Source organism: Triplophysa rosa, linkage group LG7, assembly GCF_024868665.1.
Source record: "Triplophysa rosa linkage group LG7, Trosa_1v2, whole genome shotgun sequence".
In the NCBI taxonomy this organism is placed as follows: domain Eukaryota; kingdom Metazoa; phylum Chordata; class Actinopteri; order Cypriniformes; family Nemacheilidae; genus Triplophysa; species Triplophysa rosa.
Genome location: NC_079896.1, coordinates 4,443,397 through 4,469,361, shown reverse-complemented (window position 1 = coordinate 4,469,361; position 25,965 = coordinate 4,443,397). Strand labels below are relative to the sequence as shown.

At 36.1% G+C, this 25,965-nt stretch overlaps 2 protein-coding genes across 3 annotated transcripts; one reads left to right on the top strand and one right to left on the bottom strand.

Moving 5' to 3' along the window:
• Nucleotides 1-2,285: 2,285 nt before the first annotated feature.
• rspo4 (R-spondin 4) lies at nucleotides 2,286-24,567 on the bottom strand. Of its 2 annotated transcripts, none has more exons than XM_057338142.1 (5): nucleotides 24,467-24,567; nucleotides 11,139-11,321; nucleotides 10,562-10,699; nucleotides 10,164-10,361; nucleotides 2,286-4,349 (listed from the first exon to the last, which is right to left on the bottom strand). In XM_057338142.1, the coding sequence occupies exons 2-5, from the start codon at nucleotides 11,278-11,280 to the stop codon at nucleotides 4,240-4,242; spliced, it is 588 nt and encodes a 195-aa protein (XP_057194125.1). In that variant the 5' UTR covers nucleotides 11,281-11,321; nucleotides 24,467-24,567; the 3' UTR covers nucleotides 2,286-4,239. The 2 variants fall into 2 exon arrangements, with proteins under 2 accessions (XP_057194125.1, XP_057194124.1); XM_057338141.1 differs by lacking the exon at nucleotides 24,467-24,567 and adding an exon at nucleotides 14,551-14,644.
• On the top strand, nucleotides 20,548-25,184 carry psmf1 (proteasome inhibitor subunit 1). Its single transcript, XM_057338140.1, has 8 exons — nucleotides 20,548-20,581; nucleotides 20,726-20,865; nucleotides 21,548-21,700; nucleotides 21,781-21,863; nucleotides 22,084-22,272; nucleotides 24,046-24,099; nucleotides 24,516-24,674; nucleotides 24,910-25,184. The coding sequence occupies exons 2-8, from the start codon at nucleotides 20,737-20,739 to the stop codon at nucleotides 24,959-24,961; spliced, it is 819 nt and encodes a 272-aa protein (XP_057194123.1). The 5' UTR covers nucleotides 20,548-20,581; nucleotides 20,726-20,736; the 3' UTR covers nucleotides 24,962-25,184.
• Nucleotides 25,185-25,965: the final 781 nt, after the last annotated feature.

The window sequence follows — 25,965 nt, the reverse complement described above, 5'->3', positions numbered from 1 at the left end:
CTGAAACCTCTTATCTCCATATTTCGTGATTTTTATTTTTTTGCCATAAATCATTATTATAAGCCACCCTTTATGTTTGTCACTAGGTTTTGCAAATATCTAACTATAAAAAGTATCAAAAAGTGCTATGACAACACAGTATTTAATCATTTAAAAAGAACAGTGTTTTTTCCATTTGCTGAAAAACAGCGAATTTGGACATACAAGGTTTTGGAAGGACAGCGACGAGATGCTTTTATCCAAAGCGACTTACAAATGGGACACTTTGTCAATGAGCTAAAAAATTGTAGTTTATCGTCATCATAATATATAACATCTACAGTAAATTGTGGTATTGTCTCTTTCAAAAAGACAATTTTGGATGTTACAGATAAAATAAAAAATATATAGTTAGAAGATCATTCCACCACATCACACTTTATCAAGTTGAATTTTTTTAAGTTGAAGTTTGTTTTTTAGTAAATCCACTACAAAGACTGCTTGTTAACTAATATGACAGTGAGAAAAAAAGGGTCTCATAGTTAATAAATGAAGGCACCTATTAATAGCGCTGTTTGTTGAAAGTTAACACGTGTGTGTGTGTGTGCGTGTGTGTGTGTGTGTGTGCGTGTGTGTGTGCGTGTTTGCGTGTGTGTGTGTGTGTGTGTGTGGGTGTGTGCGTGTGTGTGTGTGTGTGTGCGTGTGTGTGCGTGTGTGTGCGTGCGTGCGTGCGTGCGTGCGTGCGTGCGTGCGTGCGTGCGTGCGTGCGTGTGTGTGTGTTTGTGTGATGGAAGGTTAAAAGGTTACTGGCATTCGAACAATTTCAATGAAGCACCTGTGTAAACGCAACTTGCAGACGAATGAAAGTGACTTCAATTCTTGGAAAGCAAAGGGTGCTCTCCATTGATAAAAATCTTGGGCTTGAGCTAGCAAACAGAAGGTTTAATCTCGTGTAGATACAATGTTTCAAGTTAACCCTGAAATCCACTGCACCCCTGAGCAATGCCATTAACTTGTGTTAACTTGTGGTTAATGAAGCTATTAATGATATGGGTCAACCTTTAACAATGACAAAAAACAACTACCTAAATGTAAGTAAAGGTGTTTTGAGATGTAGGACATCATCAATTCATATACAGTATGTACAGAAATGAGTTTTTGTAATATGAGATATTCAGTAATTTGAGCATTTTAAATCCTGGTAGTTTGTTTATTCTAAATAGCTGGTGTACTTTCAGTACTAATAATTCAGTGTTTGACGAACGTCAAAATTTCGTCAAAATGAAGGGTCAATAAAACAAAATAACTTAAAATAATACGACACCATAAATTGTCATGCCTTACATTATACAGTATGTTCAATTTACTTCTAAACTAAATGTTACAATTTATTATGATACCTTCATCTAAAGCACATTTTCAAAACATTGCACACAAAGCACATTGCTATATATACCCTGGGTTGTTTCCAGGACTTTCTCATGCCATTTTTGAGGTGTTGAAAGTGGATGTTATGATATTTCGTCCCCACAGGTCTATTATGTTTTTATATACAGTACAGCAGGTCCATGAGACTTGTTTTTTTTATTTGATTGATTATTATAAAACATTGTTATTATTAATGTCACGAGTCAGTTGGCCGATTATTTGAGAATTCTTTTACATCTGCATTTAAAGGTCCAGTGAATGAAATTTAGCGGCATCTAGTGGTGAGGTTGCGAATTGCAACCAACGGTTCACTCAACCCTTTCGATGCACTACGGTGGCTGACACAGGACTGAGATGTCGTCACGTTTCGCTTCTTTGCCAAAGGAGATAACGTATTTACAAAACACGCTCTGTAGAGCAGTTTGTCCGTCTAGGGCTACTGTAGAAACAAAATGGCGAATTCCATGCAAGGGGACCCAGGGTGTATGTAGATAGAAATAGCTTATTCTAAGGTAATAAAAACATAACACTTCATTATGTAAGGTCTTTATACACCTCTGAAGACATAGTTATGTATATGATGTTGCATTTATGTCAGTAGATCCTCCTAAAAATGACACGCTGGACCTTTAATAGGGTTAGGAGTTTATTGAAATCTCTGACCCTTAGATTAAACATTGTTCAACTAGGGCCTGTTATTAGCATTCATAACTAGGCTTGAACAAAGGGTTTTTATACTTTAATATAAAAATGACAAAAATGTGAGTTAATGATGACAGAATTTTCATTTTTGAGTGAACTTTCACTATATCATCCTTTAGAAGACATGTGTCGGGTTGGCTGCTGTTTGCACAGTGTCAAACTCGCAACACACCATATAACGTGTCACTTCACATTGTATTTGGAATATTTTCTACTCCCACAGTGATGTTTAAGGCTTGTGGAGATGTTTCATTGGGGGCTTGTGACCCTGCGCTGAGCGGATGACCTCAGAACCCGGTGTCTTTCTGGAAGTAGCACATGATGTGTCCAAGATCTACTGCGCATACAGTAAGGAGCATACTGCCATCTGGTGGTTAAATGAAACAATGCAATTCTTAATAGCTTGATTATTTTAAACCCATACCCTATTAAATAATTGTTTCTAGTCTTCTATAATCATTGGATGAGTCTTGTATAAAGAAATTGTAGGTCATACTTAACTTTTAGTCATACTTTTAAGAGAACTGCATTAGTCATACTTTTATAAGAGTTGCATTATATAACAGATCATGTGATGGCAAACATCCACCTTTTTCCAGCTCTCTGGGTTTATCATAAGTTTCAACAAATATTCACATTTGGGATCAAATAGACAACGGAAAATGCCAAATCACTTTTAATACAAATTAGTGCCCACCTTATGTCTTTAAAGCAAGAAAGACAACCACATTTTTTAATGAGAACTATTACAGTATGTATCTTAAAATAGTATTATCTAATGCTCAATCTATTATCAGCTTTGATCAAGCTCAACTAGTCAAAGAAATATTATTTTCTGTATTATATGGATATGTGCATCAGTACTGTAAATACAAACCACTGGTCAAAAACTACAAGGCTCAAATCGTCTTTTCCTTTCTTTTGTTTTTTTCCTTTTTACTTTTTTACTATGAATTTCACACCACACATTTGCAAACAGGGTTATAAACATTGCAAACATTATCTAAAATGATTAGAAAATAAAAAACCTTATGTAGCTCTTAATGTGGACAAACAACATTTTTTTAAGCGCCTTCTTTTTTTAAAGAAAATTTCTAAGGTCATATTTCTGTGAAAAGAACCAAACATTTTGTTCTTCAAAGTAATGTTTAAGGGTCTCGGTAAGTTTTGTCCAGCGCTTTTAACCGCCACAGATGAGACGCATCAGAAGAGGAAACTTTTACCATCTGGTATCCTCAAAACTAGCTTTTATTCTCGAATCACCTGACATCTTCATTTAATAACACCAAACACCCCTTTCTCATCTGTATCGTTTTCATAACGCTCCATATTAAACAAAAGCAAATATTTCTTTTTGGGTTTAATTGATTAAGAAAACATTTCCGTCCAACTGTGTGTTTTCCAGTAAAAACAATTTGTCACCCTGAGAGAGTGCTGTGGAAATCAACGCAAATAAATCACATCCAAATCAATAATTTCCCATCCATCTAAAACATTATGTAGAACATTTCAATGTTCACAAAGGGACCGTTATCAGTTTCAAATAAAAGTATAATGGTGCATTTGAGGGTCTATGAAAATAATGGAATTATACTCTTGAAATTCATCTCGCTGAAGAATCCGAGAAGTATCCAGTTGGGTCACACAGCCAATCACATTGCTCGAATACCTTTAAATGTGACAGACCATGGTATTCTTTTTGACAACTTTACATTGTTTCATTGTCTTTTTACTCAAATGCAAAAACAGTAAGGCAAAAGAAACCCGAGGCATGTCAAGAAAACTGCTGAAATACAGCCTTTACCACATAGTGATAGATCGAAGCTGTTTGCCTGCTATTCATAAAATTGAAAAGTACAGTGTCGAGGCCCAAAGTTGACTTTGTCTTTGTTAAACCGCACTGTACCGGATTTAATCCATGCCAAGTGTTGGCTAAAACCCCCCAACTTGTCAAAATACACATTATAATGTGTCATTTAATTGCTACAAAAGCAATATTTCTGAAGTCATGTAATGTTACATGTCAGCTTGGTTAAAGTGAACTCAAGATGATGAAATGATACAATATATATCAATACAAAAATATAAACATTGCATATAAAAACAGTTTACATATAAATTAATAAAACATTACAGTGTGACTTCGTCCCCGGAACTTAACGCCAATATAGGATCTGTGACTGTTCGGTTCCCAAACCCCTCTGACTTCTTTCGGTTTCGTCTCCCGTTCTTTCTTCTGTCTGTCAACAGAGAATCGATTCCATATAAGGTCATGATTCAGTTTCAAACCGGATTGAAAATATAAGCAGTGGCACCATATGCGCTCTTTAAGACATCTCTGTGGTATCAATTTAGTTTGATCGCTTCAACATGTTTAAACTTCTTAAAGCCTGAGGAACATTTTTATTACAGAAAAAGATTTGATGTTAAACTTTATGTATTTGTTTAAGGGAAAATGTGTGATTTAGATTCTCGAGTTTAGATCGAACAAGTTCAAAGGTTCTGCAGTGATACAGTATCTCACATATCTCATTAATGAAAAGTATATACACAAATATTAGAAAATAACTTGACAAAATGCTATTAAAATGGTTTTGAATGTTAAGTTGTTAATTACATACACAGAAAAAATAGAATACCGCTCCAGTTTCAACAATTCTACGTGTATTGTGGCAATTCCTGTCTAGTTTCATTTTGACCAGTTTGTCCCGTTTCAATTTTCTGCAAATAAAAAACAAGAAAACATTCCAAATGTTCATTTAATCATCATTTCTAGATGTATTGTGGCAGTTCCAGTGTCTCTTGAATTTCAACCAAATCAAACCTCAGGATTGACATGAAGTCATCCAACAGCAATGTGAAAGACTGACAGCATGACAAGGCACATGAACTTTCCTAAATACATGTGCAAATATTACTGTTGTATTTCTTAAAAGTGAATACAAACTTGTTTTCTTTGCGATATTTGAGGTCTGAAAAAATACAAAGCATCTTTTCTGTTATTTTCACCTGTTTATCCAGTTTTCATTTTCTGCAAATAGAAACAATATTTTTATTTGAAATTTTGGAGAAATATTGTTAGTAGTTCACAGAATGAAACAAAAAAGTTATTTACCAAAACACATACCTATAAATAAATTCAGATTTTTTTTAAATGGTCTCTTAATCTTTTACGCAGCTGTACATACCCTTACGATAGCCTTATTATATTCACTTAAAACAGCAACCATCGATTATGAAATTCCCAAAATGTACATAACGCAAAGAAAAAACATTACATAATGTAAAGAAATTGTGACAGAATAAAGAATACTGTGTGAATAACTCCATTTTGAAAAAAAGTCGAATATTTTAATTCCAAGGTGACAAAATCGACATATCTGTAGATTAAAAACAGAACCCAGTATTTATAAACAAGCCTTTGAATATATTGTATTATATTATATTGTATTGTATTATACAGTATATTCTTTGAAAACCCCAGAAAGTGTGGCCATGTTTTTTCTTGAATGGATCACTGAAGTCTTGTTCATGGATGTTGATATTAGTCATGAGCTCTAGCTGTTGTTCAAATCAAGGAGGATATTGTTGACTTCCAGCGCTCACAAGTAATTGTACGTCCTGGAAGAGAAGTCAGGATGTGTATGTATCTCTGCGTAAGCATGTGGTGCTCAATGTTTCGCTGTCACGCATGGAGAGGCTCTGAACCTGGGAATGGCGCTTGAAACGTTCATGTCTGGTTTGACTTTAAGTTTGAAAATTAACAGCAGAGGAGCTTCAGGGTGGTATGTACTGTCCTGCTCAAAAACAGAGCCGAAAAAATATTCTGGAGTAAAAGCGGAACAAATAATTTGCAGAGAACGCTTAGCATTATTTATTCGCCATTTGTTGTTAGCTGAAACCAATCATAATCCATGCTTGTCGTTTTAAGGGGATATAATAATGATATCGTAAAACTGGGGTAAACAGTTATTATAGCCTAAAGAATGAGGTCTGTGGTCTGGAAAAATGTAGAAAACACTGTCTGGCCAGAGCTATCTGTCATTTTTCAGCTTTTGTCAATTACAGTCTCTGCCTTCATCTTTACAAATCTTCAGCCGTTTTATTCTTCTCTTTCGTTTTTCTCTGCCCTCATTTTTACCTTCCGTGATAAAACCTTTCCAATTCTTTTTCTCCGATCGTGTTGACGCACAGCACTGAAAGTCAATAATTACTGCCACAAATCTTTCAGGCCCTGAAGAACATAAATCAGCATGTTAAGATCAGAGGTTTGCCGTGTATGATTCCAGCAGGTGAGTTTGGGTCACCGAGGTTGTTTTGGAGAACTCGAGTCGGGGATGCGGGCCTGACTTTCATTAGCTCTTGGGGGTTAAAAGAGAAGCAAGGAAATGATTTGCTATTAATCTGGAGGACATTCTGGGACTAAATTAATTCATGGGGTTCTCATTGGTCACACCTTAAGGAAGTCTTTGAGGTGTCAACTTCAGAGACAAACCACAAAGGTACTGAAGGAAGTAAAGTGCACTCGGGATTCTTGTGACTTTTGACCGTCCGTCTGTCTGTCTGTCTGCCTTCTAAAATAGTGTCTTTAGTTTAACAGGCTGAATACATTGCGTTACAGTCTTAACCTCACAAATTAGGTATTTTTCATGTTGCAAATTCAGAATTTTATTTGACTTATTTAATAAGTATGTGGGGATGTCTCTCTGAGTACATCAGCTTCTTAAAAAGGACATTCCTAAAAGAGCAATTAGGGTGATATCAGTCAAATTGGGCCACATTTTGGTTAATCGCTCAGACACTAACAAAAAACCTATGACATTTAACTGTGTTCTTATGATTAATTTTATGTGTTTGTGTTGAATTGATGTAATAAAATATAATTGTTCAGGCTCTACAGGTTTTTAAAACATTAGCTGCCCCACATTTTTTTAGATAAAATGGGCCGGCTGATCAGCAAAAATGGGCCAGTCTTTCTAAAAAAAGATCTAATTATATTTAATTTTATATTTTAACGGCGTAACATTGCATTTAAATTACACAAGAACATCAATTTAATCAATAAAACATACATTTTATGAAAAAATGTAGCAATAACAATAAAAAGTAGTGTAATGTCAACAGTTTAAAAGTTAACAGCCAATGACTGTAAAGAATTTCAAAGTGCAGAGATAAGACACTCAAACCTTTCAATTAATTTAATCAATAAAACAAATTTCATGAAAACAAATGTAACAATAACAAGTAGTGTTATGGCAACAGATTAACACCGATTGTATTTTTGCCGCTTCCCTGACAGACATCCTTTCTATCTCATTTATGTTCCTTTCGGACCCTCTTCTTTCCTTTCTGATCCTTTTTGTTATTCATGCTATCTATAATAAATAGTTTAACATTAGGATACTTTACTTCAATACCTATCACTTCTGTATCAAAATGTCTCTTTCACCCTTTCTATTTTCAGTGAGTAATGCAATAATACAATATATATTAATAATATAAATCATTTTTAATAAGACCAACATTTCTGCTTAAACGCAACTTAGAAGGTGGCCCATTTTAACTGAAATGAATGGCGCATTTTATCTTGACATATTCAGGTAAGTTGGGTCAGTAACTAAAAATGTTTTTAATATAAAAATCTGGATAATTGAGCAAAATCAGCATCACAGAGGCAATCAAGACATGAATTATCAATCATTATTTTTAAATGTGCATTTGTTTTTATTGATTTATCAACCTTATTATTGAGAAGTAAGATTGGATAAGGCCACTCACTTTACTTTTTTTCTGGCACTGTCTGAAATTGAGGCATTGCCCCTCCCCCTTAACAACCTCAAACCAATCAAATCATTTGCTTAATGTCAAGTACTGTTATGGCATCAGTTTGAAATTCTTCGCAGTCATTGGCTGTTAACTTTTAAAGAGATAAGACACTCAAACCTTAAATGGCCCATTTTACCTGATGGCCCAGTTTGCATGATATCGCTCTACTCCAAAATGACAGGGTGTACAGCAATTTCAGGGACACATAGAGTACATGTAAAAGAGTCACTTGTCGAGGACAACCGAACATTTAAATAAGTATTTTAATTTCGTCATTCAAACAATTTTTACATGTGATGTGTATTTTTACTTTGGTGAAGTTAGCTAAAGCAACATGTGAGACATGCCAAAATCACAAATATAAGGCAATGTGAATAAAATGTGAAAAATACATTTGTGAGCCAGTCAGTGAAAATCAGGCTAAATTTAAGATAACAAGCTTTTGATTTCAATCATTAATTTCACTATGATTATTACAAGGTCATATTCACGGTAGTATTACATTATTACATAATGTTTTATTGTATATTAATTGTACTAAATTAAATGAAAGCTATACTCAACAGTCCAGTGGAAGTTAAAGGGATAGTTCACCCAAAAATAAAAATTCTGCATCATTTACTCATGAAATTTTATACCTGTATGAATTACTTTGTTCCAATGAACACAGAGAAAGATATTTGGAAGAATGTAAGTAATTTTCAGTTCCGGGACATAGATTACCATAGTAGGAAGAATTAAATGGTAGTCATAGGTGACCGAGAACTCTTTGTTTTCCTAAATTCTTCAAGATATCTCATTATGTGTTCAACAGAACAAAAACTACAATATTTGTTTCCTACTATGGTAGTGGATGATGTCCCAGAACAGAAAATTGCTAACATTCTTCCAAAGATCTTTCTCTGTGTGGAACAAAGACATTTATACAGGTTTGAAACAACCTGAGGGTGAGTAAATGATGACAGATTTTTCATATTTGGATGAACTATGCCTTTAAGTTTGGGCCACATAACATTTGTTTATGTTGTTGCAGCTGAAACCGTCTATATAGCAAATCATCTTAATAATGACAAAATGTTTGTGTCTTCAAGTTTCCTGAAATAATAATTTATTCCTATTACCCAAATAAGCCGTACATATAGTGCCATCTGTGATGAAGCAATATTTACACAATATTAACGTATATTTATTGAATAACCCTGATTCAGAGCTTGGACTTTTCATGATTCCTTTCATGAAGTGATGTAAAGTTGAATCTTTATGCTGTGGGATAAATCTGTCAACGAACACTAACCACTAAAATGTCATTCTTTCCCCAGCCTACTGAAGTTGAGGAAAACAGCTTCATTTTGGTAATTGGATCATGACATGAGACTTTTTTGGTCATTTACTGAAATTCAAAGCAGAAATAAAATGTTTATCATAGTTTATCATAACAAGAGACAGAAAGCTACCCTGGCTTTAAAAAACGTGATAAGCAACCTAATATCAACCCAAAATCTGAGTGATGCGATGATCCTTTTTATTCCGCTAATGTTATGATATTCTAAAATAAAAAAGCAACAATAAAAAATGACAATTGTAAGTTGACAGCTATGTTTTAAGACGCCATCCAGAGTTTTGCTTTACACACGGGTGCCATTAAGAGTAGCTTAAAGCGACAGTGGGAAAGCTTACATGTCCAGAAGTCAGATCCCCATATAATGAAAATTACGGCAAACAAATGATTTCCAGTTGAGCATCAAACAAAAACGAAAGCAATTCACTGGATGTACAGCGTAGATGATGACAAGGACGCCAAAATGTTTGGATCTCGTGTTTCGCCTAACGTGTAAATCTCTGAGCAGCGAGCCACTGCTGGAGAATGAAATGGAGATGTTTGATGTGGTCATGACAGCCAGTTTAAAGAGAACGTTCAGTAAACCAGCGCTCAGATCAACTCAAAAACTGTGTTTTATAATGTCACATTGTGTTTATTGATGTCACAAGCTATTAAATAAACTGTCACGATTATAAGACAACATCATTTTTATGATACTTGCATGTTTGTCAGACAGATTGTGGCGTCTTTAGAAATACCATGTTTGGTTTTGAACCAGTACAATAGTTTTGGATGTGGTTTGGGCCATGGTATGATCGTACTACCATTTTTTGGGTCTTAGCAATACGGTCAAATTGAATGCGGTTGTAGATGACTTTCTCACGGTAAGATCGAAGGTTTTGCTCACCTTTCGGACACCTCTTCTTCATTCGGCACTTTCTGCTTTCAGACTGAGCGGGACACAGCGTTTCTGTCTCTTCAGGCGTTTGCCTGGACAGGCCACGGGTCCTACTCTGTTGCCCCCATCGGACTCCACAGCTCATACCGTTGTGTTGGCAAAGGCTCCATTCACCCCAGGAGCCAATGAGATTGAACATACATCCTTCTGGTGTAGGGAGAGATAGAAGAACAAACAACAAACTTTACTTCTTCTATAGGGAAGAGAAATAACAAAGGAGATTTTTACATCTCTGCCAGTTTCCTAAAAAATGTTCATCATTTATTTCCCCAATGAAACATGACTGATTCTTTCTGCGAAGTAATGGCCGTTTATTTTTAAAGCCTAGGAAGGTATAAAACACGTACCAATGCAGTCTGTGGAGTTGGCAAATGTGCCCTCTGGGCAGCTTTTGAAGCATTTCCCCTTGAAGAGCAGATATTCTTTTTTGCACTTGGTGCAAAAGTCTTTGTTGAAGCATCTCTCACACTCTGGAGCTTTGCATTCTGGGGGAAATATTTATGCATTTATTGTTTTGTTTTCGTTGTCATACATCTTCTAGAAAAGTGACTCTTGAATGGGGCAAAGTATTTTTAAAAACTAAAATAACATAGAAAAGTTGTGCTTGTCATAATGCCAAACTTCGTCTGTACACCCTCTAGTGTACAGTACAAACAGCGCACTATTTATATTTATTTATTTCTATAACGTCATTATTAATATTGTGTTGATACTACACGTAAGATAATATCGCAAATAATTCAGCATCCATTTAAAATTTTGCCTTAAGAGCCACAATGGTAACAAATGCTCTCTCTCTCGTACTTTGAGTGTGATTTGCATTTTGTTACTGTATCTCAAACGAGTGAAATCCTATAATAACCGATCAGCATCCACTTTCCATTTTATCCTGTATATTCTCAAGCAGGTCTAGGATGAACTCACTCATGCAGCGATTGACATCTTTCCCTCGAAGACCGAAGTGTCCAGTGGGACAGGAGTGGACGCAGAAGCCGTGGTGACTCATGCCGTCTCTGTTGAGAAACAGGAAGAGACGCTCAGAGCAGCGCAGACAGCCATTCTCCATCGAACACTCCACACAGCTCCTGCAATCCTGTCGCCAGCTCTCTGGGAAGATTTCAAATAATAAGCAGAAAACTATAAACCTACTGTATTATACGTCATGTCTGGTTTATTGACAAGAATTTAGTAATATATAAGTAGTTTAGTATATATAGCCACCTAAAGAGGGCCTAGCAACAATGAGACCACCCTAGCAACCAGATTGCAACATGCTAAAAACACCCAGAAATGCGTTGCAGTTGCGTAGCAACACCCTGGCAACCATGCGTTATGTTGGCAAGCGTTGCATGGACAAGCACCAATGACATCTAGTTTCTCCTTTTGTGTTACCTTAAAATCATACAGGTTTTCAAACATAACAGGGTAAGTGAATGACTGGGGTGTACTGGCATATCATGTTATGATATATCACGATACAAAATAATTACTATATGTTTTGTAGTGCGGTTTTATGTATGCTTGATCCTATTGGTTAAGATGCCTACACATGACCTGCATTAACAATTTTTTTTATTTGTTTTTTAATTATGCTGTATCACAACAGATGTTTATAAAAATTGTTAATGTTCTGGAAATGTATACTTTTTTTAATAATTCGTTAAAACTAGGGCTGTCAAACGATTAATCGCATCCAGAATAAAAGTTTGTGTTTACATAATATATGTCTGTGTAGTGTTCATATTAATTTTGAATTAATAAACACATACACATACATGCATATATTTAAGAAAATTATACCATTTTTTATATATAAATGTTTATTTATAATTTCAATTATTGGTAAATATAAATAAATACATCTAAATATTTCCTAAATATATATACATGTATGTTTATGTTTTTGTGTTAATAAATACAAAATTAATATGCACAGTACACAGACATATATTATGTAAACAAAAACTTTTATTCTGGATGCGATTAATCGCGATTAATCGTTTGACAGCCCTAGTTAAAACTATTGAATTGTGAACCCTGAAAAGCTGAAAGTAAAAAAATCTTTAACCTAGAATTTCCTTTAACACCAGGTTTCTGCACGCGTTTGTCCTTGTAGTAGTTGTACCAAAAGTTTCTTTGGATAGAAGCTTCAGCAAACAGCATGATTATTTACTCTCTCCCGGCTTCTCTCTCGTTCTGAAAAATGTGTTCCTAATGTACAGAGTTCATGCCTGTTTGAATCTGACTGAAGCCAAAGCCAAAAACCGGAGTGAGAAGACCCACTTCTGCCTGCGTCCTGTCAGTGGAGAAGGTTTGCAGGGGGGAAATATAAACAGATGGTTTTGATCTTCATGTCCTTCTTTAGCGACATAAAGACGCAGCTGTGTGTTAAAGAACCTCCGTGAGCTCAGCTGAGAATCAGAAGAAGTTCTCATCATTGTGTTCTTCTTTGATTTGGACATGCGTGTCAATCACGAAATTCAGAAAATATGGAGAATCAAGACATACAGATATATAAGAAATGAAGACCAGACAGTTACAGTATGAGGTAGAGCTCTGAATGAATTTGATTTAGAGAAATATTGAAGTGAAGAAGGTGTTCGTGTATAGATGCAATTCTTTCTGTAGACAATCTGTTCTTGGGCTATTCATGTTTTAATTTGTTAGTTTTACGAGAACAAGTTAACAAAAACAGTTTACTCGGCATTGCATGACTGACCAGACTAACATCAGGCCTGTCGAAGAGCAATAAATGTTAAGTGATTAAAGCAAGCGCTTGCTTAAAGCTTTTCACGGCTTTTAAAGCTGACTTGATAAACCTTTTCTTTATACTAGAAAACTTTTCTTTAAAACTGCGTAATACCTTCATCCAGTAATTACTTCTCTGAAAAAATTCACTGATTTGACCTGTAATTTATCAGCTGAGTTAATTAAGAAAAAAGGATATATTTTGCAGACACTTTTATCCAAAGTGAATAAAGAACCCACATCTTTGGTGTTGCTACACTTCTTCATACTCTGTCTTTTGAGGTATGGTATACATAAACACATTAGTACTCAAAACCCTAAAGTGTCGTGTAATGACTGAGAGGTAAGTCTGTTTAAATAGAATCAACAATCATAAATTATAAGTAATTGAAACATCATTGGCAAATAAACTGACTGATCTTGCCATCATCTACAAAGATTTATCAACCGCATATATTTCAGTCAGGTTTTCTAAAAAACATGTCCATAAATATTGCACACACCTGCATAAACATCTGTTATACACCACTAAGCAAAAGCATGGAACTTAAGAAATCTAGCACCAGTCTGTCTTCTGTTATATGCTATAGTGTATAAATTACAATATCTGACTCATTTCTTTACAAGTATTTAGGAAGATGTGTTATTTTCCATTTACAATAAACTTTTTTACTATAAAGTTCATGTTTTGAAAGTTATGCATCTTAGTGATATTTAAGAAGTGCATTACTTCATCATTTATCATAGCAATTTAAAAATTAGATTTAGGTTGCGGTATAACTTTCGGGACTATTTCTAAAAAACGAATTTTAATTGTTTTGTAAGTGCTTGAATATCTGGTAAAAAAAACAACTGGCAGAAATTCACTAGAAAAATGTGGTGACAATGTATTATTACAGGATGCCATTTAGGTGATTGAATATTTTATAATAAATATTTCCACCAACTGGTAAGAATGATAATAAAGTTAAAGTATTACATTTTCTTTGCTCAAAGAGCTTTTAAATTCTTGTAACTTTCAAAAAATTGTAATTGCATAATTAAAGTGATTGCTAAAAATGAACGGCTGATTCAGTGATTAACATTAAAGGGAAAATGTAACAAAGTTCTTTTTAAAGGAATTTCAAATTGCAGCTACAATCACAAGTGTCAAATTTGCGTTAATAAATAAGTCACGAGGTGCTAAACAACAGCAACATTATGAATGTTCAATAAATAATTACATTTATTTAAGCAATAAAACTCGTTCCACAAATGTATATTTTAATCGTACACTGTAGGCTGCAAAGGTTGCTAAGCAACGAACACGTATTAATATAGAGTTCAATTGATGAGCGATTTCAGGTGTGTAGCGGCTTGGAACGCGGCTCACGCAATCACATATGAGAATCGGAACTATTCGTTTTATAAATACAATAAACAATTATTAACGTATGCAATATTTAGCGATCTTTTGTTTTGCTTTAGTGCAGGACATTTACTTTAGCAACATGATCGAATCAATTTTTATCCCGCCAAATAACCTCTAAACCAGATCATGGTCATCAAAAAGCATTCTCGAGGATTGTGTTAATTAAACATTTCTTACCGCTTCGTTTTCTCGCAGCAAACGTCAAAATGAGCATCTGAAAAAACAGAGAGAGAGCCAAAAGTTGCCAATGCATCTGGACAAGCAACAGGTTCCGTAACATCTGCCTCTCTCACAGAGTGCCTCTGAAAAAGAGCAAGTGCCCTCCCTCTCCGCCTCATCCTTAACGACCTGATGCTCATCCTACCCACGTCACCTGATCTCTATAAACTACAAATAGAAAATAAATAAACTATAAATCTCTCCAACATACTGTTTTTTTTAGTAATTGCTCTGGTTTCACAATGCTGTTTATTCCATCTTTTTATATAGGCTAGCCAACTTGAGACAATCTTTATTATGGCAAAACTTTTTCCATGTCTCAACTTTTGACCTTTCTGCCCAAGCCATAATACTTAGCTTAACTCTTCCATCCCTCTATATTTGGATGGTTAAGGAAGTCGAGGTTATTTCTTTAAACACACAGCGGACTGCTGGAGCACAGATTGAATTTAGGGATGTGTTTGCTGTGGTTGTGGTGCTCTAAATCGTGCAGATTTTTATACGTTATCCAGAGCTTTGAGGTTGGGTTTGTTTATTTTATCGTATAAAGTTTAGGGTATCATTAGAGATCTGAGGGAAAGAAGGCGTATATATTTGAAAACGTCTTGTATGCCATCTGCACATCTGTATTTTTTCATGGATCTGTGTTAACAAATAACAAATGTTTCACACACACAAAGAAATCGGAATTAGACTGAAAATGAGCAGATATAAACAAACAAATCACTGAAGACAGATTTTGTGGCTAATTATGCTACCATTGCTTCCAAATATTACAGAGTGATGTTTACAATGGATGTAAAAATCTGTTTGTATCTATTTTGGTCTTTCTTTATGTCTTGTCCTCAATTGCTTGCATGGAAACACATTTACAGGATGTTTATAAAGAATTACACTTTTCTTTTTTTATCATAATAAGAGCAATACACAATTGAATATCAGGGAATGGAAAATCTACATAAAATGTAAACTAGTACGCCCAACTCTTAAATTTTCATTTGCTTTTATATTTGATCTCTTTTTGTGAAAATATAGGCATAATAAAAAACCTTTGTTCACTGATTATCAATGTATCAGAAAATCAGAAAGTGTATGAACATTTTGTTATTTTAAAATATTTTAATTTGTGGTTCTGAATAGATGCAACCATTAAACAACATTAATTTATTACATCATATTTTCTTTATTTTTGACGTCTGTTTTGACAATACCATCATTTTTTTGTAGGCCTACTACCTTGAAGTACCATAAATACTATGGTACATAAATATGATTTCATTACTCACCTGCAGAACCATTAGTTTGGAACCCCAATGTGCTGCACGCACATTACAAGCACAGAATAGAGTATCGTTGTGAAATCTTGATTTCTCTCTGTGTTTTATAACCAAGCTTAAAGTGCATTGGGGGGGGGGGGTTGGTGGATAGGAGCCATTACAATCATGACGTCCTACCAAATGCGCACCAGATGCCACGGGTAAGATACTGGCCATTCAGAGGCACGCCATGCGCCAGTCACACAACACATCTCTTTTGCATTCACTTCCAATCAGCATAACCCCGTTTCATTCAAAGCCCCCATCATCCCGAGCCCATCGTCTGTTGGGATGTCAGTCTGTTGGATTGCTTGCCTTTGATATGAATGTACTTAAAGGGGCTAACTTCCCCCTGCTGGCTGGCAGTGCTTGGTACTGCCCTCAATAAAAGTACCAGATTTCAGTCTCTCCATAAAGCCTTGATAAGAAAAGAAAACACATCTGATTTGTATACTTTTTAATATTTTAATACTTTTTAATTTCCCCCCATACCCTGTAACGTCTGATTTGAGGGCAACAATATTACATCTTGGATCATTTTTATATGTATAATATAAAGTATGTATAATTACAATATGTTTCTGAGAATAAGACAATAGCTCCTTTCGAAAACCTGGTGAGATGCATACTCAGACACACTTACAACCTGACAGCTCTTCCAAAAGCAAGATACCTTATTTCGGCCAAATCTAAGACAGCATTGCATGCATTCTTCACAAAGAAAACCATTCCCAGAATGCGTTACAATGGGCTTGCCGAAAAAAATACATCCAAAAAAATTCATTAAAAATATACTCATGTTTTATTTGTTTTTTATTTCAGTGAATTTTCAATTAAAAAGGAGTCAGGGACTATTTTACACAATATCTGCATACCTATTTTTATGACTGTTTGAAGACCAGGTTGTTAACTTAAAGGTCCAGTGTGTCATTTTTTTGAAGGATCGATAGGCAGAAAAGCAATATAATGTTCATAACTATGTCTTCAGAGGGGTATAAAGACCTTACATAATGAAGCGTTATGTTTTTATTACCTTAGAACGAGCTATTTCTATGTACACACACCGCGGGTCCCCTTGCATGAAATTCGCCATTTTGTTTCTACAGTAGCCCTAAACGGACACATTTCTCTACAGACCGCGATTTGTAAATACGTTATCTCCAACAAAGAAGCAAAAACCTGACGACATCAAAAACAAAAACAAGTTCTAAAATGGATTATATGTTTTGGAGAATGCAAAATATTTGAATGGAAGGCACATGCATGTTTGATGTCTTTGAAAGCACTGCCACTTTTCTGAACCTGATATACATTTTAAGGAAGATTAATAAGAAAATTTTCACACCTGGCATACATTTCCAAAATAACCTTTTTAGTTAATAGACAAGTTTAATAGACTGTTTGACAGGGTTATTTGATTGACACGTGGATTAACAGTTTGGAGAAATCGTATAGCAGGAACCCCAATCTGTCAGGAGAGATGTGGAGACATTCTTTGAGAAAAGAAGGAAAACTTTCAAGTGCTTAGGACAGTTTTTAGCACAGATATATAAAGCAGCAGGACATCCCAGATTAGGGCCATATGCTGCACCTGGGCTGTGTTGTGATGTGTTATACTGAAGAGGACAAGGCCAACAAAACACGCTATCGGACTAAAGTGGCAATGACGAGTCAATGAGCTTCTTAAATTCTCAAAAACATCATGTGACTTCTTTGCCATTAAAACAAAGCCATGTTTAAAAATCCATCCTTAATGAAACATACTTTGTTTGTTGTTCTACATTATGTCTTCTCAAAATTTTAATTGAATATAGAATGTCACCTGTAGGGATGCAATTTAGTTAGATGTCCCCTTCAACTAAATGACGTTGGCCAAATTTTGATTACGAAAATACATTGTGTATATGCATTAATGTATGCATGAAAAAGATAGGCTACTGTAAATGTTGTGTGCACACAACCTGCGTTTCCATTGTCTCAGATGTGAATTAGCAACTTGTTGTGAAAGTAGCTGATGAGGCTACAGTGGTCTTTAATGTGCGCACACAATGCTTGTTTTTCATGATAATGATACCTTATGTCTGGGTTTCATTACTGCAAAACGTTGTACTTGGTGGCCTCATTCTCAAGGAATTCTGTAGCAAACCTACTGTGACTGTGAGGTATGAGACCTTATGCCAACTGTATGTGATCTTAAGTTAACATATGTCTTCAAGACAAGAGGGCTTTGGACAGCTTTATGCCAGACATCTGTGGGACTCAAAAAACGAAGTTATCTAATCTTTTCGACAAGAAGAAGACCCAAAACGTGGGTTCCATGGTCACTTAATTGAGAGGAAATGCTACTGACAAATGCCAGACTGTTATTTTGCTGTGTGATTCAGAGTCATTCAGAGTATTGCAGTTGCAAGGTTGATCTGGATGGTTAATACATGTGCTAGGAAAACGCTTATTAGCCAAGAATCAAAAGAGTCCAACCCCAGATCTCTGTGACTATACGATGCGATACCAGTGATGCCCTTGTCTGTGAACATACAAAGGATATAAAGTAAAGCCTTCTCTGTACGCATGACAAACCTTGACTTTGATGTTCTTGTTAGTGCTGTAAGTGAATATAGAACATTGATGAGATGGAAGGCCTGCTCTCGGAAATAAGCTTCTGTGCAATGTGTTTTCAATGCGCTGAAACTTAAACCAGATGGGCTTGCTATCGTTCCTCCTAGCTTGAGAATGTCAGGCAAAGTCCTATAAAGAACGAGAGAATTCTTTCATTCTTACATAATTTCTAAGGGCAGAATGCTATACTATGGTAAAATGTGTTTGGACAGTAGTATTAGTAATACTACATTGATATATTCAATGGAACAGATGTCCAGATACCACAGTATTAGAATGGTTAAAAAGCATAGAAAAAGCAATAGCTACCATTTTTGGTGTTCATAATAAATTCCATTAGGAACCATCCACTATTGGCAAAATTTAGCCTTAAAAGACTCCACATTCAAACAGGCCCAAGCCTAATGGCCCAGTGGTTTGGCAGTTGTTTTGAAGCTTTCTTTTTTCTCATTCAATACAGGGGAACCTTATCTGCCAGCAACATTCTTACTCGTCAGTATATGTTCTCTGCTTTGATAGAAAAATATTGTGATATCAGGCTGAATCACTGAGAACCTACTTGTTGTGGTGTTAAAGGTCAGCAGTGTTAATGTGAGACAAGTATGCACTTTCTATCTAATGAAACACAGCAGAGAACTATATCTGACAGTAACATTCTCAGCCGTCAGATAACGTACCCCCTGCTAAAACTAGCTAAATTTAGCCTTGAAAGGCTCCACATCCAAAGCAACCCCAATGTAATGGTCCAGTGGTCTAGTGGTAAGTGCAGGGTGATTACATCACGTAACAGTTTGAGGGGTGCAGATTGTTGGATTGAGGCCTGGTTTTCATTTTTTTCTCATTCGATACATAGGATCCTTATCTGACAGCAACATTCTTAGTTGTCAGAATATTTTCTACGGCTTTGATGGAAAATATAGTGATTTGAAGCTGACACTCTGAGAACTTACTGTATTTGTTGTGGTGTTAAATGTCAGCAGTGTTAATGTTAGACAAGTGTAACGGAGGCCAGCTAGTGAAGAGCTGTGCAGTGTGTAAACCTCACTCCCCGACCAACAGAGACGCTCTAGCGACAGACGCTAGAGACTGCGGTCTTTAGCCTCCTCGTTAGAGCGCCCGTCTCCCATTCGGACCGTCGCTGGTTCGAGGCCCGCGCAGAGCGGGGCGAGTAAGACCGGTTACACAAGCATGAACTTTCTATCTAAGGGCTGTGTCCACCGAGGCGTTTCTGCCGGCGTGTGGTGTTTTTTCAATTGTTTCCAATGGAAACGGCTCGTTTTTTGAAAACGCGAGCAGCTGGCGTTTTTCCCACCGGGCGCCCAGAGTTGAAAAATGCTCAGCTCATATGCGCCTGCAGCGGGTGTTTTCAGCCAAGCTCCTGGCGTTTTCAGTCGCGTATAAACGCCTCGGTGGACACAGCCCCTAATAGAACACAGGGGGAACGGTATCTGACAGTAATGTTTTCAGCCATCAGAAAACATCCCCCCTGCTATAAATGGCAAAATTTAGCTTTGAAAGGTCCCTACCAAAACGGCCCAGTGAGACATTCTTAGTTGTCAGGATATGTTCTCCTGTTTTGTTGTAAAATTTTGTGATATCAGGCTGAAACTTTGGGAACCTACTGATACAAGTATGAACTTTCTATCTAATATAACGCAAGGATAACTGTATCTGAGAGTAATATTCTCAGCCGTCATAATGTTCCCCCTGCTTTAGAATTATTACAAAACTTCTTTATATAGTGTGTTTTGGGCCTTATTCCAGTAGGTGTTTATGGTCATCTTTGGGGGATTCTCTTGTTTGTTTTCCCAACAGGGTAGCCATTAATATAAACTGTTCAAATCCACTGATTAAAATGTATGTAATATATTTTTAAACTTATGCGAATTTTTCAAATGCTTTTTAGAAAAAAACAAGTGCCGCGTTATATTTGAAATAGGCGGAACCAACGGCTCTGGTCGGAACGAACGTTGAGACACTGGTACTCTCCGGATATTCTTTCCCGTCGGACCGACATGACCAGCAAAAATAATAACTTCTTGAATTAATCTTTACATGTACGTATTGTAAAAACAGAACCTTATCCGGCGCATTTAATGTTATTAATAAGGCTTTTTAAAAATGTATATGCCGTGTGCTTGAGCGTGATCATACTTAATTGTCGCTAAGACGCTTGTTTTGGTTTCGTTTCTTCTATTATCAGTTTTTAAAGATGGCAGGACTTGAACTGCTTTTCAACTGCGTGTCAAACTCCATAACATGTTCGCAGGATGCTTTGATCTGTTTTGTACACTGGGAAATAGTGAAAAGCGGCTATAAATGTCTGGGGATTGGAGATGAGGTGAGTAAATAATGACTGTTAACTGTAAACAAATGAAAATCAAAACACTGGCACTTATGTTTCTCCATTACTGCATGACTGGTGTTTTTTACTGAATTGTCATACAGTGTGATACAGAGGGCATTGATGCATTAAAAACTGCAGGTATATAATAATAATAGGCTTTATCTCAGAAATTAAATTATTTAAGAAATTAAGATATTTAACCAACTGGTACCATTTACTGTAACTGCTGGGTTATTTGTGTGGATGTACGAAGTCAATTCACACAGGTTTACTACATCATATTAGATGTGAACAAGGTCCACTATTGTTTGACAACCAGAAAGTGTCAAAATGTAATTTTATTGAGGAATGTTTTGCTTAAAAGGCTGCATGTACTTTCATGAAAAAAAATCCAACTTGATTTGATTATTTGTATATCTAACATTTGACCCTTTTTACCAGTAACATAGGTGCTCCCTGTTGAAAAAACAGCAAATGCTGGGTTAGGTATGTTTTGATGCTGGTTTGACCAGCTAAGGACCAGCACATGACCACCTTAAACCGGCACAAACCAGCATCAAAACATACCAAACCAGCACATGCTGTTTTTTTCAGCAGCTTTGCAGCATCTTAATTTTAAAAGTCAAGGGCCTGAATAATTTTATTGTAAATGTTTTTAAATTCATCTTTCACACAGCCTGCAAATGGAGAGAAGAAATCAGAACTGCTTCCTGCCGGTTGGAATGGAAGCAAGGAGCTGTATACACTCAGATACAGATCAAATGATGACAAGTCCAACTTCCTGCTCAAAGCTTTTACTGTGGATTCAACTCTGATTTTCAATTTAATGGTAATAAATCATTCCTTCAATTTATTTCATTCTATAGCTAAATAGTGGATGACTTTCTAAACTTCATTTTATTTTTGTAGGACACAAAAACAGAAAAAGTCACAGACCTGACAGTCAATGTCAACGATTACATTGATGAAGCCAATCTGCAAACATTTGAAAGGTGTATAAAACTTTCAAATACTTCCAAGTGTTACAAATATTTTTCTCAATTTCATGTTTTTTTATGATTGCTTATAAAATAGTTTAAGCTGTAAACTGTTATCTCTTATCATTTATTAATGTAAATTTTAAGCATGAACCATCATTCTGTGTATTTGAGTGTAGAAGAAGAATTTGTGTAATAAAATATTCAGACATACTGCTTATGTCTTTATCCTCAGCGTGTTCAAGAACACAGATGAACTGATAATTAAGTTGAAGTCCTCACTGTTGCCTCCAGAGAAGGAAGAGCGACAAGAAAAGACCGAGAGGAACCGAGAGAGCGAAAAAGCCTCAAATTCAAGAGATTTAAACAACGACCCTCTCCTGATCCCACACAGAGCCCCTCCAACCAGACACCCACCTGACTGGTGAATATCTATCCGTCCTTTCTTTTTTCATGCAAATTATACTGTGATTTTCAAGAAGGCCAACTTCAAGAATTTCAATAGGCAGTATTTGATGGAGTCGTCTATAGAACACGTTTTATTCATCCTATCGGGAAGCGCTCAAGCAGTCTTCAGTTTCTATGGTTACCGCCTCAGGTGGCCCAGACTTATGTTCACAACACATTGATTTTATGTTTCTCTCTTGTTCTGCATTGGGTGAAAACTGCTTCTGTGATCTGTTCTGAGAACAGTGGAACTTCACCCCACACTCATAGTAACCATGTTACCACAAGTTCAGTTATAAATGCTAAACCACCAAAACCAGTGAATGTCAGTGGAGTCTACTAAGATGTCTTTAAATTTTATAATGATATACAATATAATATTTGCAAAGTTTCCCAAAACACTCACACACGAAGTCCCGCCCTAAACCCACACCATTAGGTGAGCCAAATGTTGACAATGTCATGTTAAAACAAACAGCACAATCTTTGTAATCTTTTAAAAATGCAACATTTTGGACCTATATGTTTAGTTTTCCACGTGTGTGCATCAGTTAAAAGTTAATTTGTGAATGACAGAGAGGCAGGACTGTGTGAAGGACGTTATGGAGTGCTCTGGGAATTTGAGAGAGAGTTGTGCGCGTTTGTGTGTTGTCTAGGTGTCAGCTCATGTCCGCCGTCTTATTTAATATTTAGCAGCGCGGTTCCTGAGAGAGCTCTCACTGCTGCGCTGTGTCTATTTTCTGAGGCACTGAGGTTTGTGGGTATTGTGTGACTGGCACCGCAGACCGTCGAACAGAGCAGTGCTGTGTGAAAGAGCGAAGGAGACTGAGAGAGACTGTGCTGCGTGGTTGCTAAGGAGTTTTGGGTGGTTGCTAGGGCACCACTAATGAGTTCATGAGTTTACTAATGCAAATATAAAATACTAAAATGGCTAAAAATGACAAAAACTCGGACATGGACATGTTAGAAACCCAGAGATGGATTTGGGTGTTTGTCTTCTACTTCCCCTTCCTGGGTTCACGGTGACCCCTATCAGATTCTTTATGATGTCAGCCATTTATCGACTCGGGCTGTTGCCGTGGACGTGATGGTAATTCAGTCAAACTTCAAATGTCAAATGAAGGTGTCTTCATTTAAAGTCAAAGAACACGTGGCCTTTAAGAACGTTTAGCTGAGTCACGCTGGCACATTCGGTTATGTGGCGACACTATAATAAATCACAAGCCAAGTTTAAGTTGTTATTCATCAATAATTGTGATCAGAAAGCAAAAAGAAAAAGAATAGTCCTTAATAAGCATTTTGTCTGTAAGTTATATAGTAATTTTATGAAATTAAGTAATCCATTTATCCAATTTTAATATATAAACAAGGGATAGTTCACCTAAAATGACAACTCTTTCATCATTTACTCAGTCATGTCATTCCAAACCTGTGTGACTGACTTTCTTCTGCAGAACACAAGAGAAGATATTTTGAGAAATGTTGGCCATCAAACAACATTGGACCACATTCACTTTCATTGCGTGGACACAAAACCACTGAGACATTTCTCAAAATGTCTTCTTTAGTGTTCCACAGACATATACAGGTTTTAAACAACACGAGAGTGATTAAATGATGATAGAATTTTTATTTTGGGTGAACTGTCCCTTTAAGCCATAACACAAAACACCATAGAAAAACAGACAACGGAAAGTATTCAAACTCTATTTGTTCATTTTATACACTTAATTGTCTGTTCTGGTTTTAGGCCCAACCCAATGGCTCCATTTGCAGCAGGAGGGGCAGATCTGGATCCTTTTGGGTAAGAAATTCATCATCGAACCTATAGATGTGCTTATATCATTTATGTGTCTCTTGACCTCTAGCTTGTATATACAGCTAGTTTTCATTATGCTTAAATGTGCACAAATTCGTTTTTTGTTTGTGATTTACTGAGATTAAAAAGGTGGTTTTCAGCTGCTCATGTGATCATGAGTAGTGATCTTTTATGCTAAATAAACAGCTTTTCCAGGCCACTGAATGCACATCACACTAAACATATTTATCAAAACTTCTATTTATCTTTTCACATAAAAATGACATATTACTCGTTTAACAATGAAAGCTTTTAAAGAATACTTAAGAATCAAAATGAATGAGTGCGGCTTAAAAGGATAGAGCATGCTTACTGAATTATTTATTGGAGCTTGACTCATCTCTGGGGGGATTTTTTTCCAGTGGAAGGGTTGGAGGAATGATTGTCGATCCATTGCATGCCGGGTTTCCTCGCTCAGGGTTTGACCCATCATCCGGTATTCCCGGAGTCCTCCCCCCAGGCGCTGTGCCCCCTGGTGCCCGCTTTGACCCATTCGGTCCGGTCGGGCGTCACAGACCTGGGTAAGAGTAAAGCGTATATTCAGAACTTACTTTTTTCATTTGAGATTCCTCAAATCTTTGTAGGAAAACATCCTACAAAGGTATCTTTTGCACAATATACCTTTACAACATGTCTTGTGATTTAACATAACCTTTTTTCCATCATTCTGTCAGTTACCTGAATTCAGCTATGAAACCTCATATGTTTACATCATCTCGTCACTTCTGATGTCATTTGTTTTGCTCCGCTTTCCAGGCCAGACCCTGATCACATGCCTCCTCCGGGTTATGATGACATGTTCATGTAGAGAAGAAACAACAATTTTCTTCTTGGAAGACTTCCTGTTTTCAGATGTTCCTCGATATGCACTTTGTGTTTGAATAAATCTACTTTATAGGTGTGTTGTAGTGTGAACAAAGCAGGTCCTTATAATTCCATTTTAATGCCAGGTTTGTGTTTGACTCCTTTTTTTCAGTTTTTGCTACTTAATCATTCTGTGTCTGAAAATTAAACTGCTATTTGTCCAATAATATTTGTCCGCGTTTCTTTGTTTTGATTGATCTATATTTGATTAAACATATTACTAAAAAATGAAAAAGTCCACCCACAGCATTCTAGCTTTCTGCCAGCGGGTTTTGCATGGACACACACTGCTTAAAGTAGACAACACAGACCATTTATTTTTATAAGATTTTAAAGGGGAACTTAACAAAAATGAAAATTCTTTCATCATTTTCTCACCCTCATGTCATACCAAACCTGTATGACTTTCTTTTTTCTGCAGAACACAAAAGAAGATATTTTAAAGAACGTTGGTAACCAAACATCACTGGACCCAATCAACTTCCATTGTATGGACACAAAACCACCGATACATTTTTCAAAATATCTTCTTTTGTGTTCTTCAGCAGAAATAGTCTTCTTTGAACCACATGATGGTAAATAAATGACAGCATTTTTATTTATGGATGGACTTTACCTTTAATCCTAAATCTTACAGCTTTTCCTACCTTTTACAACAGGTTCGTGTAAATGCCGTTCCCCTATATGACTATTATAACTCATATTTGCGGCTTCTCTTGCTCTCCTTACAATGTCAATAGATGTAACAGAGAAGCTGTTTGAGATGGTCACTTCAATGAGAGAAACACGCTGAAGGATCCAGCAGATGTAGCGGAAATCAATAGCTGTAATGACCACTGTGAGTCATGGAGCATTTTGACTGTACTCTGCTGACAGAGCCGGATATAAAGACACTCTAGAGCGTCCTTCAAGTACGACCCGATTAAACTACTGCGTATCATTGTAAAA